This window comes from Procambarus clarkii, chromosome 46 (assembly GCF_040958095.1).
Source record: "Procambarus clarkii isolate CNS0578487 chromosome 46, FALCON_Pclarkii_2.0, whole genome shotgun sequence".
Lineage (NCBI taxonomy): Eukaryota > Metazoa > Arthropoda > Malacostraca > Decapoda > Cambaridae > Procambarus > Procambarus clarkii.
Window position 1 is genome coordinate 27,977,393 of NC_091195.1, and position 15,675 is coordinate 27,993,067.

General features: G+C 44.8%; 1 protein-coding gene across 1 annotated transcript in view; it reads right to left on the reverse strand.

Annotated features, from left to right (window-relative positions):
• Positions 1–15,675, reverse strand: part of LOC123770564 (mucin-2) — a 40,198-nt gene that overhangs the window by 4,271 nt on the left and 20,252 nt on the right. Inside the window, exons 2-3 of the mRNA XM_069301859.1 lie at positions 10,415–10,562; positions 924–4,243 (exon numbers count right to left, since the gene is read on the reverse strand). Of these exons, the coding sequence (XP_069157960.1) occupies positions 924–4,243; positions 10,415–10,535 (3,441 nt within the window). The 5' untranslated portion in view covers positions 10,536–10,562. The remainder of the gene's footprint in view (positions 1–923; positions 4,244–10,414; positions 10,563–15,675) is intronic.

Consider the following 15,675-nt stretch of genomic DNA (forward strand, 5'->3'; position numbering starts at 1 on the left):
CCCTACCCAACCACTTGGGCTGAACGGTAGAGCGACGGTCTCGCTACATGCAGGTCGGCGTTCAATCCCCGACTGTCCAAGTGGTTGGGCACCATTCCTTCCCTCCGTCCTATCCTAAAATCCCCCCCCCCCCCACCTTTCAGAGTCGACTAACCATCCCTCCCCAGGATGCAACCCTACAACAAACTGACTAACTCCTGGCTACCTATTGGCTGCTAGGTGAAGATTCCTATCACCTACTGGCTGCATTAGGTGACAGTGCAACCAATCCTTTCTGCCCCGTCTGGGATTCGAACCCGAAAATCCCGATATTGAGTAGAAAAAGAACCCGACTGTACCACCAAGACTTGGTTGTGTCAAGACGCTAAAATGAAAAGCAGGACGGAACGGAGAATTACGGAGATCAAAGAACAGAAGGAAAACCGGAATAGATGGAACGGTGCTGGGAACACCTCCGGAGGGTGAGAGGCCTCGACCCAACTTTCTGTTCATCCCGCCATGATTGAGTTGAAAATGTGGTGTTCAATTTTCTATGTTTTAGGAGCCCTATGATGCAAGGCCGGAGCTCACAGATGCTGACATTAGTATCTTTATCCTAAAATATCTTTCAGTGTTTATTAATAAAACCCTGACATATATAAGGGATACTTTCTACAATTTGAAGAAAGACGTACAATACGCTGTGAGGAACACATCGGTATTTTCCCTCTACAAAAAATTCCTAGAATTCATTATAGCATCAAAATTGTAATTGATGAATAATAAAAAAGAAAGTTAACAAAACACAAAAATAACAAAATTAAAGTTATTGCTATACATGAAAAATAATACAATTTAAGCCAAATAACAACGAAGGAAAAAATATGTTCACAGAAAGTGAAAAAAAGTTCTTCGAGAACAAAGTTTTAAGTGACGGTCCTCACCTTCTCCAGATCTTGCACGCCGGAGGCGAGGGCGTTCTTGTTGAATCCTTTGACTAAGCTTGGGTCGGCCTCCACCTCCTTGACCACCCCCTCCAGTTCCTTCGAGTGTTGCACCAGGTCCTCCAGCTGGTTCTCTGACACCTGGCCCTTGGCGATCTCGTGCGTCGTTGTCTCAATGCTTTTCATGACGCCTGTAAGGCGTTTGCAGAGATCCTTCTCATCTTGGGGATCATTCATGGCACACATATCTTCCGTCAGGCCTTCCGTCAGGCCTTCCGTCAGGTCTGTGAAAGGCGCTATTCTCTTTGTCCGGTTCGACGCCCCAGACCTGAATGGACGAACCCACTTTTGATTAGTCTCCAGCAGCAGATTTTCAGATTCTATTTCCATTTCTTTCTTGGGTAACTTCGATGTCTTGTATCCAGTAGATTCTTGTGGTGCTGCGTCGCCGGGAAAAGATTGCGGGTCTTCCTTCGGGGACTTCCATGTTTTGTTTACATCAGATTTTAGTAGCGACGAGTCGCCCGTGAAAGACTTTTCCGGGATAACTTTCCCTGCTTCTTCACCTGGTCTTCTGACAACTCTCTCACGAAGCTTCGTTGTTCCTTCTGCCTCCATCTGAGGCCAATGCCGTTCTGGCGTCTTCAGCGCCATTTCTCTAGTATAATCTCCTTCTCCAAGAGGCGTTCTTGACCTCTTAACGCGCCTTACCTTCCTGACAATCGGCGTCAAGTCTGTCGTAGGTGTGACTTCAGAGGGTGAGGATGAGTTCCACAATTTCGTGCTTCCGTTGTTCGTTAATTGTGAAGTGGACGATTCTGTTTCGATATCTTCAGGAAAATATAAGCTGAAATCGTCAGAGTCGTAAGAATATTCATCCGAATTCATTTCTGTGCTCTGTGATTTGAACATTTTAAGCAGTTCAGATAAATTCTTCTCATTATCGATGAGTGTGTCGGTGAAAGTATCAGTGGATATATCAGTGGGTATGTCAGTGGATATATCAGTGGGTATGTCAGTGGATATATCAGTGGGTATGTCAGTGGATATATCAGTGGGTATGTCAGTGGATATATCAGTGGGTATGTCAGTGGATATATCAGTGGGTATGTCAGTGGATATATCAGTGGGTATGTCAGTGGGTATGTCAGTGGATATATCAGTGGGTATGTCAGTGGATATATCAGTGGGTATGTCAGTGGATATGTCAGGGGATATTTCAGTGGGTATGTCAGTGGGTATGTCAGTGGATATATCAGTGGGTATGTCAGTGGATATGTCAGGGGATATTTCAGTGGGTATGTTAGTGGATATTTTAGTGGGTATGTCAGTGGGTATGTCAGTGGATATTTCAGTGGGTATATCAGTGGGTATGTCAGTGGATATATCAGTGGGTATGTCAGTGGATATGTCAGGGGACATTTCAGTGGGTATGTCAGTGGATATATCAGTGGGTATGTCAGTGGATATATCAGTGGGTATGTCAGTGGATATATCAGTGGGTATGTCAGTGGATATGTCAGGGGACATTCCAGTGGGTATGTCAGTGGATATGTCAGGGGATATTTCAGTGGGTATGTCAGTGGGTATGTCAGTGGATATATCAGTGGGTATGTCAGTGGATATATCAGTGGGTATGTCAGTGGATATGTCAGGGGACATTTCAGTGGGTATGTCAGTGGATATATCAGTGGGTATGTCAGTGGATATATCAGTAGGTATGTCAGTGGATATATCAGTAGGTATGTCAGTGGATATATCAGTGGGTATGTCAGTGGATATATCAGTGGGCATGTCAGTGGATATGACAGTGGGTATGTCAGGGGATATTTCAGTGGGTATGTCAGTGGATATATCAGTGGGTATGTCAGTGGATATGACAGTGGGTATGTCAGTGGATATATCAGTGGGTATGTCAGTGGATATGTCAGGGGACATTTCAGTGGGTATGTCAGTGGATATATCAGTGGATATATCAGTGGATATTTTAGTGGGTATGTTAGTGGGTATGTCAGTGGGTATGTCAGTGGATATATCAGTGGGTATGTCAGTGGATATGACAGTGGGTATGGCAGGGGATATTTCAGTGGGTATGTCAGTGGATATATCAGTGGGTATGTCAGTGGATATGACAGTGGGTATGTCAGTGGATATGACAGTGGGTATGTCAGGGGATATTTCAGTGGGTATGTCAGTGAGTATGTCAGTGGGTATGTCAGTGGATATATCAGTGGTTATTTTAGTGGGTTTGTCAGTGGGTATGTCAGTGGATATTTTAGTGGGTATGTCAGTGGGTATGTCAGTGGATATATCAGTGGGTATGTCAATGGATATATCAGTGGGTATGTCAGTGGGTATGTCAGTGGATATATCAGTGGGTATATCAGTGGATATGTCAGTGGATATTTTTGTGGGTATGTCAGTGGGTATTTTAGTGGGTATGTCAATGGGTATTTTAGTGGGTATGTCAGTGGGTATTTTAGTGGGTATGTCAGTGGGTATGTCAGTGGGTATTTTAGTGGGTATGTGAGTGGATATTTTAGTGGGTATGTCAGTGGATATTTTAGTGGGTATGTCAGTGGATATTTTAGTGGGTATGTTAGTGGATATTTTAGTGGGTATGTCAGTGGGTATGTCAGTGGATATTTTAGTGGGTATGTCAGTGGGTATGTCAGTGGATATTTTAGTGGGTATGTCAGTGGATATTTTAGTGGGTATGTTAGTGGGTATTTTAGTGGGTATGTCAGTGGGTATGTCAGTGGGTATGTTAGTGGATATTTTAGTGGGTATGTCAGTGGGTATGTTAGTGGATATTTTAGTGGGTATGTTAGTGGATATTTTAGTGGGTATGTCAGTGGGTATGTCAGTGGATATTTTAGTGGGTATGTCAGTGGGTATGTTAGTGGATATTTTAGTGGGTATGTCAGTGGGTATGTTAGTGGATATTTTAGTGGATATGTCAGTGGGTATGTTAGTGGATATTTTAGTGGGTATGTCACTGGATATGTCAGTGGATATTTTAGTGGGTATGTTAGTGGATATTTTAGTGGGTATGTCAGTGGATATAAGAATGGATATGTCATTGGGTGTGTTGTGAAAAATATTAGTGGGTGTATAAGTTGTATTATCAGTGAGCATGTCAGTGGGGGTATCAGTGGGCGTGTCAGTGGGCGTGTCAGTGGGGGTGTAGGTGGGTAGACTAGCAGGCGGGTACGTGGTTTGGGGGTTAACCACACCCATTAGTCGCTCCAAGAAGTTTTCAATGTTATTTAGTTCCTTCTTGATCTTCTCCAGGAGGTCCTCTTCCGTCATGCCCAGTTCTGTGAGGGTGAGAAGAAGAACATGCGTGAACACAGGCAGAACATGAGGTGAAGAACACGCACGAACACAGGCAGAACATGAGGTGAAGAACACGCACGAACACAGGCAGAACATGAGGTGAAGAACACGCACGAACACAGGCAGAACATGAGGTGAAGAACACGCACGAACACAGGCAGAACATGAGGTGAAGAACACGCACGAACACAGGCAGAACATGAGGTGAAGAACACGCACGAACACAGGCATAACATGAGGTGAAGAACACGCGTGAACACAGGCAGAACATGAGGTGAAGAACACGCATGAACACAGGCAGAACATGAGGTGAAGAACACGCACGAACACAGGCAGAACATCAGGTGAAGAACACGCACGAACACAGGCAGAACATGAGGTGAAGAACACGCATGAACACAGGCAGAACACGGGGTGAAGAACACGCATGAACACAGGCAGAACACGGGGTGAAGAACACGCATGAACACAGGCAGAACATGAGGTGAAGAACACGCATGAACACAGGCAGAACATGAGGTGAAGAACATGCATGAACACAGGCGGAACACGGAGTGAAGAACACAAAATGAACACGCAGAGCCTTCACCCTCACTACAATAGGAGTACGACAACTGCGCCACGAGGGAGGAAGCTTGTAGCCTGGCAGCGGTGTGGTAAACAACAACAACTCGGCCCCAACAGCTGCTACAGATGCTCCATACTCACCTAGTGTGTCCTCTGGTGGCTCAGCTGGCCGGTAAGAGCCTCTAGTGTCCATTAACGGTGTACAGTGTTTTTAGTATAACACGTAATCTTGGTTATTAGCTAAAGAAAGTAAAGAATCTTGACTTATACGGCTCGTGTGGATACTAGTTTCTGTCACCCAAGTGTCTTAAGACCACACCACCACTCCCCCCCCTCATAAACCACCCGCCACACACACACACACTCTCACACTCTCATACACACATACTCACACACTATCTCCCTCACCCATTTCTCTGTCTGTCTGTCTGTCTGTGTGTGTGTGTGTGTGTGTGTGTGTCTCTCTCTCTCTCTCTCTCTCTCTCTCTCTCTCTCTCTCTCTCTCTCTCTCTCTCTCTCTCTCTCTCTCTCTCTCTCTCTCTCTCTCTCTCTCTCTCTCTCTCTCTCTCTCTCTCTCTCTCTCTCTCTCTCTCTCTCTCTCTCTCTCTCTCTCTCTCTCTCTCTCTCTCTCTCTCTCTCTCTCTCTCTCTCTCTCTCTCTCTCTCTCTCTCTCTCTCTCTCTCTCTCTCTCTCTCTCTCTCTCTCTCTCTCTCTCTCTCTCTCTCTCTCTCTCTCTCTCTCTCTCTCTCTCTCTCTCTCTCTCTCTCTCTCTCTCTCTCTCTCTCTCTCTCTCTCTCTCTCTCTCTCTCTCTCTCTCTCTCTCTCTCTCTCTCTCTCTCTCTCTCTCTCTCTCTCTCTCTCTCTCTCTCTCTCTCTCTCTCTCTCTCTCTCTCTCTCTCTCTCTCTCTCTCTCTCTCTCTCTCTCTCTCTCTCTCTCTCTCTCTCTCTCTCTCTCTCTCTCTCTCTCTCTCTCTCTCTCTCTCTCTCTCTCTCTCTCTCTCTCTCCCCCCCCCCCCTCACCCCCTTCCACCGTCCTCCCTTCCTTCGTTCCTTCTTCCCCTCTCTCCCACCTCCCCCCCCCCCACACAACCACTGGGAGCCGGTGGCCGAGCGGACAGCACGATGTACAAGTGATCCTGTGGTCCCGGGTTTGATCCCGGGCGCTGACGAGAAACGATGGGCAGAGTTTCTTTCATCTTATGCACCTGTTACCTAGCAGTAAATAGGTACCTGGGAGTTAGTCAGCTGTCACTGGCTGCTTCCAGGGGTGTGTGTGTGTGGGTGGGTGGTGTGGGGGGAAAAATAGTAGTAGTAGAAACAGTTGATTGACAGTTGAGAGGCGGGCCGAAGAGCAGAGCTCAACCCCCGCAGGCACAACTAGGTGAATACACAAAAAAATCTGGGGTGTCTGGTAGTTGAGTGGACAGCGTGCAGGACTCGTAATTCTGTGGCCCGGGTTCGATTCCCTGACCAGGCAGAAACAAATGGGCAAAGTTTCTTTCACCCTGATGCTCCTGTTGCCTAGCAGTAAATAGGTACCTGGAAGATAGACAGCTGTAACGGAGCGGCTTCCTGGGTGTGTGTGTGTATGTGGGGAAAAAATTGTTAGTAGTTAGTAACAGTTGTTTGACAGTTGAGAGGCGGGCCGAAAGAGCAGAGCTCAACCCATGCAAGCACAACTAGGTGAATACACACACATGTTAGGTGAGAAGGTGGTGGAGGCCAAGACCGTCAGTAATTTCAAAGTGTTATATGACAAAGAGTGCTGGGAAGACGGGACACCACGAGCGTAGCTCTCATCCTGTAACTACACTTAGGTAATTACACACACACACACACACACAGGTCTAGCAGGTAAGAAAACAGACCAAAGTTGGTGGAGAGGAACAGGAAGACCCATACATGGAATTTATTGCTCAGGTATGGAGGGGAAATCAGGGAGGAAATGAAGGAAACTATAAGTAAACTGCAGATGGAATTGAGTGCAGCATAAGAGGAGATAAACAATTACAAACAAGCCCTCTTCAGACTCTGCCCCAGGGGACCAACCCCCAGATACCAGGAGATGTAGCAATGGCAGGGACCCCTACAATTGGCCCAACCTTTACAGGGGACCAACCCCCAGATACCAGGAGATGTAGCAATGGCAGGGACCCCTACAATTGGCCCAACCTTTGCTGAAATACTGAAGAGCCCAGGAGCAATGTCCACAGTCAAGGATGTTGTAATGAAAGCAGTAACCTCACAGAAGGCAGCTGGATGCTCAAGCCAGCTAATGGAAAGGAAAAGAGCTGTAGTAGTGGTAGGTGTTAAGGAACAAGAGGGCTCCACAAGGGAAGAATGGAAGACTAAAGATAAAGCTGCAGTGGCAGGGATATTAAAGGAGATAGGAACGGAAGGGGCTGAACGAGACATAGAACAGTTTTTCCGGATTGGCCAGTACAACAAAGACAAACAGAGATTGATCAAGGTAGTATTCAGGAACGAGGGCACCAAAGAGGACATCCTAGTAAAGAAGAACAAACTGAAAAATGCAAGGAATTACAGAGAGGTATACCTTCAGTAGGACATGACCAGAGACGAGATAATAAGGGCAGCAGATGCAAGGAAAAGGCGCAGGGAGAGGGAAGGGAGCCAGGGATCAGGCTCCTTCCCAGCACTCCCAGAGGGGAGTGGGGGAACCCCAACCCAGCAATTCAGGAACCCCAGAAGGGAATGCAACACCCCATAGGGCCCCCCTCTACCCCCAGCTCATATTCCTCCTTGCCCCTACACAATGCCCACCATATTACCCAAATCCTCCCTCCCCCCCTCTTACCCCGAGTATCCCCTACCTTCCCATCCCCTGGTCTTCTTCCTGCCCCAGGCAGGCCCAGGAGAGACCTAGGCCCTGCATCCCCCACCCCACCTCCCCCCCAAACCCCTGTTAACTACACCACAGGAGGGCATGCCCTCACCCCGAGCAACCCCTGCCCCCCAACCCCAAGCACTCCTCCCCCCACCCCCCCCCCTCAACCTCAGGACTTCCTTCTGTCCCAAGCAGGCCTGGGCAAGACTTAAGCCCTTTATTCCCCACCCCACCTCCCCCTGAACCCCTGGCAACTTCCCTACAAGAGAAGGAGCCTACCCAAGTAGAAATGACCACGGAACAACTTCCTACACTTGTTGGGAGTGAGGGTGAAAAAGGGTATAGGAAAGTGAGCTTCAAGGTAATGTACTCAAACATTGATGGGATTACCAATAAAGCAAGTGAACTGGCAGAAAGGGCGCAAGAAGAAAACCCTGATGTAATAGGACTAACGGAAACAAAATTGTCAGGAGTCATAACAGATGCTGTGTTACCAAAGGACTACCATATAGTAAGGAAAGTGAGGGAAGGGAGAGGAGGTGGAGGAGTGGCCCTGCTGATAAGGAAGGACTGGAGCTTTGATGAGATGGAAATTCCGGACTATGACGGGTTCAGAGATTACATAACAGGAACTATAACAATGGACCTAAGATAATAGTGACAGTCATTTACAACCCTCCTCTAAATGACAGAAGACCCAGACAGGAGTTTGATAGGAACAACATGGCAACTAATAATATAATAGAGAGAGCAGCTTCAGTTGCCTGCAGGAATGGCTCAAGACTCTTAATCATGGGTGATTTACAATACAAATACAAACAAACAAATACAAATATTTATTCAGGTAAAGTACATACATACAAGGTGAGATACAAACATTGATGGATTTATAGGTAGAGCTAGTACATACAATGCCTAAAGCCACTATTACGCAAAGCGTTTCGGGCAGGAAAAACACTAAAATTAAAACTTAATACTAATTGAGATTAAAGTATAAATTATGTTGAGAAAAAAATGAAAAAGGGGGGAACATGGCAGAAAAAAAGCAAAAATACAATTTGGTCAACAAACAGCATTGTTTAAAATAGTAGACATGGGTTGACCTTTTGGGGGTGAGGTAGGTTACAGGGAGTTAATTAGGTAGTACTTAGTTTTACTCTTAAACTGGTTGAGAGAGGTACAGTCTTTAACATGGTTGGGAAGGTCATTCCACATTCTGGGTCCCTTGATTTGTACAGCATTTCTAGTTTGACTAAGTCTTACTCTTGGAATATCAAATAGGTATTTGTTTCTGGTGTGGTGCTCATGGGTTCTGTTACAACCTTCTAGGAAGCTTTTGAGGTCAGGATTGGCATTACAGTTTAGCGTTTTATATATGTATAATACACATGAGAGAATGTGCAGTGACTTAATATCTAACATATTCAGAGATTTGAGTAAGGGTACCGAGTGATGTCTGGGGCCAGAGTTGGATATTGTTCTAATAGCAGCTTTGTGTTGAGTAATTAGAGGACGTAAATGATTTTGGGTAGTAGAACCCCAAGCACAAATACCATAGTTGAGATATGGATAGATGAGGGAGTAATAGAGAGTCACCAGGGCAGGGCGAGGTACATAATATCTGATCTTAGAAAGAATGCCCACAGTTTTTGAAACTTTTTTTGATATATTTAGAATGTGTCCCTGGAAATTCAGCTTCTGGCCAATGAGAACGCCAAGGAATTTGCCATCTACTTTGTTACAAATTTGGGTATTGTTAATTCTGAGATTTATTTGATTTGAGGATTTATTGCCAAACAGAATATAGAAAGTTTTGTCAATATTGAGGGTGAGTTTGTTGGCAGTTAGCCAAAGATGGACTTTATTTAGCTCAGTGTTCACTATGACATTTAGAGCAAGGGGGTCAGGACTGGAGTAAATGAAGGTTGTGTCGTCAACAAACAGAACTGGTTTGAGGTGTTTGGAGGCATTTGGGAGGTCATTAATGTAGATGAGAAAGAGGAGAGGGCCAAGTATGCTGCCAAGTATTTCAACCATGGAAAGATAGACTGGGAGAATGGGGACTCACATGGAGGTGAAGATACATGGAGAGCTAAACTCTTGGAAGTGGCAACAAGAAACTTTCTGAGCCAGCATGTCAGGGAACCCACAAGAGGCAATGACGAACCAGCTAGACTCAACCTGATATTCACCCTGAATTACCCTCCTGTGTGTAAAACTAGTAGGGTAAGGCTTACCATGAGCTATGGAAAGGAAAAGCTCTCAGCCAGCTAACAGAATACTCTTAAAATACTCCTGAGCACATCATGGTTGGGTCTGTTGCGTGCGTGTGTGTGTGGACGTCCAGGAATGTGAGTTCCATCACACAATTGCCTCAATACTTCCTCACAATCACTGTTACAATCACGTCAAGAACATATCACAATCACAGAGCTTAACACTTTGGTGTTACACCAGACTTTTGAGAAAACTGGTGATAATGTTCTTGTGTTATCAGATGATAAAGGTATGGATAGTCCCCTGGACCCACCCTGTGCGTCACCCCAGCCATCACAGGTCAGTGGGTCCCTATACCTGTCGTCTGGGGGTGGTCCTAACCTAACCTAACCTAACCTAACCTAACCTAACCTAACCTAACCTTAACAAGACTAACCACACCAAAACTCGATTAATGTATCCAATTTAACCTGTCCTTGCCTAACTGAACCTAACCTAATCTAAGATTAGCCAAGCTTACCTGTAGGCCCGGGAGTAGCCTCTTGGGCTGTGAGGGTGTCGACGCCGCTCAGGAATGCCACAAGGAACAAGACGAGTGGGAACACCTTCGCCATAACTCTGTGCCACTCGCCAACCATCATAGTCGGACCTCACGATCGCACACTTTCCTAAAATATTAATAACTGTAGTGTATATGTAGATATATATAGGGAAGGGGCTACAGGAGAATGTAAACAGGACAGTATATACGGTTTGGCCAACATGGTGTCAGATAGTGTCATGGGGGGATCGAACCTGCGTCATCTTTTTTTTTTTTTTTTTTCAAAAGTTTTCAAAAAAGTTTTTCACTTTTTGCCTTAAAATTGCACTGTATCTATTGCTACCCAGTCTCCCAATCTTTATGTACCCAATCCGAACATCTTTACCATTGTGATCATTGTTGTCTTATATGTGCTGTCAATCTGCTGTATGGTGTCTATTAATCTTGTTTAAATTACTAATCAAGCTGTCAATGTAATGAATCAGAGCTTTAATATAACAATGTGCTTTAATATACTTACTTATCTCTCTCATCTCATTTTTCTCTTGTAATGTATCTTTATCATTTATCAATTCTGATTGAAATTACTCACTTAAAATTATCTGCTAGATTAAGGACCTGCCCGAAACGCTGCGCGTACTAGTGGCTTTACAAGAATGTAAATACTGTACTATCCAATGTATTCTCACAAACCCAATGTACCTTCTTGTATATATATAAATAAATAAATAAATAAATAAATAAATAAATCTGTGCTCCCGGACACACAACGATTTCCTCATAGCTGCTCCCCCAGAGAGCATAGCTGTGACGGGCTTGTCTCTGAAGCTAGACACAGATATGGTGAAATAATCAATGATGGAGTCAGAGTTTCTCCTGTGGATTCCTTCCCATATTGGTCTCCGAATGCATGATAGAACTGATGAGTTGGCCAAGACTTTTGCTCGTAAGAGGGAATTGATTACCATCTTGGACTGCCTTTGAGCAGCCTGAGGGCAGCAATATTCCGGGAACATCAACAAAATCTCGTAGACTTGAGGCAAAGTGAAATTCCCACCAGTTACTCCATCTATCATCATTCTATTATGCAGGAAGAACCGCACGTCTATGGGTCATCCAATAATGTTAGCAGACTTCTAGATGTTACCACTGCTAGGCTTAGGCTCGGCTACAAGTACCTCTGGGAGTTTGTAACATCTGCTGATGTAGATCTGACTAAATGTTAACTCAGTCAGCAGAACTATTCGCATACTTTGCCTCATTATATAATGGAATGTGAAAAAATTGTGGAATTTAGAGATAACACCATCAATAGTGTCCAAGAAATGTGTGAGTACTTCATTCATAATGATATACTGCCAGGAATCTTAGCCAAGTATCCTAAATTTGCTTAATGTAGGTAATGCATGCAGATGACTGTAAAGCTGCCGCCCAGTTGGGTGGGTGTGGAGCACATGACTGTAAAGCTGCCGCCCAGTTGGGTGGGTGTGGAGCACATGACTGTAAAGCTGCCGACCAGTTGGGTGGGTGTGGAGCACATGACTGTAAAGCTGCCGCCCAGTTGGGTGGGTGTGGAGCACATGACTGTAAAGCTGCCGCCCAGTTGGGTGGGTGTGGAGCACATGACTGTAAAGCTGCCGCCCAGTTGGGTGGGTGTGGAGCACATGACTGTAAAGCTGCCGCCCAGTTGGGTGGGTGTGGAGCACATGACTGTAAAGCTGCCGCCCAGTTGGGTGGGTGTGGAGCACATGACTGTAAAGCTGCCGCCCAGTTGGGTGGGTGTGGAGCACATGACTGTAAAGCTGCCGCCCAGTTGGGTGGGTGTGGAGCACATGACTGTAAAGCTGCCGCCCAGTTGGGTGGGTGTGGAGCACATGACTGTAAAGCTGCCGCCCAGTTGGGTGGGTGTGGAGCAAGACTAGTAACTGTGTGACTATACATATGTATATGTATTTGTGTATATGATCAAGAGAAGGGGGTCAGGATAAGGATTTGGGATGGGACGGTGGGAAGGAATGGTGCCCAACCACTTGTGGACGGTCGGGGATTGAACGCTGACCTGCATGACGTGAGACCATCGCTTGAAGGCGGGATACACATGAGGCTGAGAAAGAAGGATCAATATTGTGGAACGAAAGAAAGATGTAGAGGTTTCGCAGGAGGGGAAGATTGATGAGTCCATTCCCCAAGTGCTTGCGGATGTGACAAGTGCTCACACACACTTCATCAACATTGTGTTAGAGTGTGAGTGTGTCACTGCCTAATGTGTCGTTACTGAGTGTGTGTGCTGGCATAAATGTGAGTGTGTGTGCTTGAGTGCATGCGCTTGTGTGAGAGTGTGCGTGTGTGCATGAGTGTATATGCTTGTGTGAGTGTGCGTGTGCGCATGAGTGTATATGCTTGTGTGAGTGTGTGTGTGTGTTCATGAGTGTATATGCTTGTGTGAGTGTGTGTGTGTGCGCATGAGTGTATATGCTTGTGTGAGTGTGTGTGTGTGTTCATGAGTGTATATGCTTGTGTGAGTGTGTGTGTGTGTGTGTTCATGAGTGTATATGCTTGTGTGAGTGTGTGTGTGTGTTCATGAGTGTATATGCTTGTGTGAGTGTGTGTGTGTGTTCATGAGTGTATATGCTTGTGTGAGTGTGTGTGTGTGTGTTCATGAGTGTATATGCTTGTGTGAGTGTGTGTGTGTGTTCATGAGTGTATATGTTTGTGTGAGTGTGTGTGTTCATGAGTGTATATGCTTGTGTGAGTGTGTGTGTGTGTTCATGAGTGTATATGCTTGTGTGAGTGTGTGTGTGTGTGTTCATGAGTGTATATGCTTGTGTGAGTGTGTGTGTGTGTTCATGAGTGTATATGCTTGTGTGAGTGTGTGTTCATGAGTGTATATGCTTGTGTGAGTGTGTGTGTGTGTTCATGAGTGTATATGCTTGTGTGAGTGTGTGTGTGTGTTCATGAGTGTATATGCTTGTGTGAGTGTGTGTGTGTGTGTTCATGAGTGTATATGCTTGTGTGAGTGTGTGTGTGTGTTCATGAGTGTATATGCTTGTGTGAGTGTGTGTGTTCATGAGTGTATATGCTTGTGTGAGTGTGTGTGTGTGTTCATGAGTGTATATGCTTGTGTGAGTGTGTGTGTGTGTGTTCATGAGTGTATATGCTTGTGTGAGTGTGTGTGTGTGTTCATGAGTGTATATGCTTGTGTGAGTGTGTGTTCATGAGTGTATATGCTTGTGTGAGTGTGTGTGTGTGTTCATGAGTGTATATGCTTGTGTGAGTGTGTGTGTGTGTTCATGAGTGTATATGCTTGTGTGAGTGTGTGTGTGCGCATGAGTGTATATGCTTGTGTGAGTGTGTGTGTGTGTTCATGAGTGTATATGCTTGTGTGAGTGTGTGTGTGTGTTCATGAGTGTATATGCTTGTGTGAGTGTGTGTGTGTGTTCATGAGTGTATATGCTTGTGTGAGTGTGTGTGTGTGTGTTCATGAGTGTATATGCTTGTGTGAGTGTGTGTGTGTGTGTTCATGAGTGTATATGCTTGTGTGAGTGTGTGTGTGTGTTCATGAGTGTATATGCTTGTGTGAGTGTGTGTGTGTGTTCATGAGTGTATATGCTTGTGTGAGTGTGTGTGTGTGTTCATGAGTGTATATGCTTGTGTGATTGTGTGTGTGTGTTCATGAGTGTATATGCTTGTGTGAGTGTGTGTGTGTGTTCATGAGTGTATATGTGAGTGTGTGTGTGTGTTCATGAGTGTATATGCTTGTGTGAGTGTGTGTTCATGAGTGTATATGCTTGTGTGAGTGTGTGCGCATGAGTGTATATGCTTTTGTGAGTGTGTGTTCATGAGTGTATATGCTTGTGTGAGTTATAAAGGCTGAGAGTGTTTTGAAGAAAAGATTGCACTGCTAGGTTGGTGTCCCCTATGTTACCTAACTCGGGCTCCCAGTTGACATTATCAGCAGCAGTTATAAAATTGCCTATAGCAGTTTCATTGTGCAGCCTAAAGCTTAACTCCCTCTACTCTAGAGGTGGTTTGTTAATGTTAGTTAAGAGAAATGTGGGGTAATGGTCTGTAGTGCTATCAGTGATTATCCCTGATGTAAGCGGAGAAGTTATGTTGGTCCAGATGTGATCTAGAGTCGTGGCAGTACTATCAGTGATTCTAGTAGGTCTAGTGATTAAGGGTATGAGGAAGCAGGAATTCATACAGTTGAGGAAGCTAACAGCAGTAGGGTGTTGAGGCTCGCAGAGGTCAATATTAAAGTCCCCTGCGATAATTAGATGGTTTTTGTTCAGTCTGTTATCAAGTATTAGATTTCTAAGGTCTGAGTTGAATTCGGATACGTTGATTCGGATTCGTAATTACAATATTTCGTGAGATTGAATATAATAGAGAATTTAAAAACATTTTGGACTTGCTTCAATAATATGATCGCCTTGCTCATTGGTATGCAGTGATATGGATTAACAGAACACAAATAAAAGATCGCTTGGGGTGAATGAGCTTTGGGATTATTGAAATGTTATTTTTAAAACTTTTTAGGGTTTAATATGATATAAATTACATTTGATTAAATGGAGGACAATGGTGGTAAAAATAGGCTTTTGGCTATGTAAGTGTGCGCTTTGTCATGGGTTCGTATCCTGGCCGGGGAGGATTTACTGGGCGCAATTCCTTAACTGTAGCCTCTGTTTAACGCAACAGTAAAATGTGTACTTGGTTGTAACAACGATTCTTCGCGGCAGGGATCGTATTCCAGGGACCTGCCCGAAACGCTACGCGTACTAGTGGCTCTACAACCATGTAACAACTCTTCTATATATCTCAAAAAATGACTTATTATGGGAAAATTATGGATGACGTCATAATCGACGATCGACCCCATAGGCGCATTGATCAATTTTAACACGCTGTTCATTCACAATAGGAATTTTCTCAATATAAATTAATTTTTATTATATATTACAATACTGTACATATTTAAGCACTGGTTAGGTTAGGTGTTTAGGTTCTGTTGGCGATTATTTGTATTTGTAGTACGTGGGTGAAGCATTAACACCGTTGGGGTTCGAACACCAGTCGTCAGTGAAGCACTTGTTCCGGATATGTTCGAACGTCAGCAGTTGTGAGTCGTGTGTAAACCGCTTTTCATTCATAAACAGGGGGTTTGGCGGGTGCATGGAATCACTTTTGGATCTTTGTTTGGAGGACGGGCTGGATTATTGGTAGTAGGTGGGTGAAGC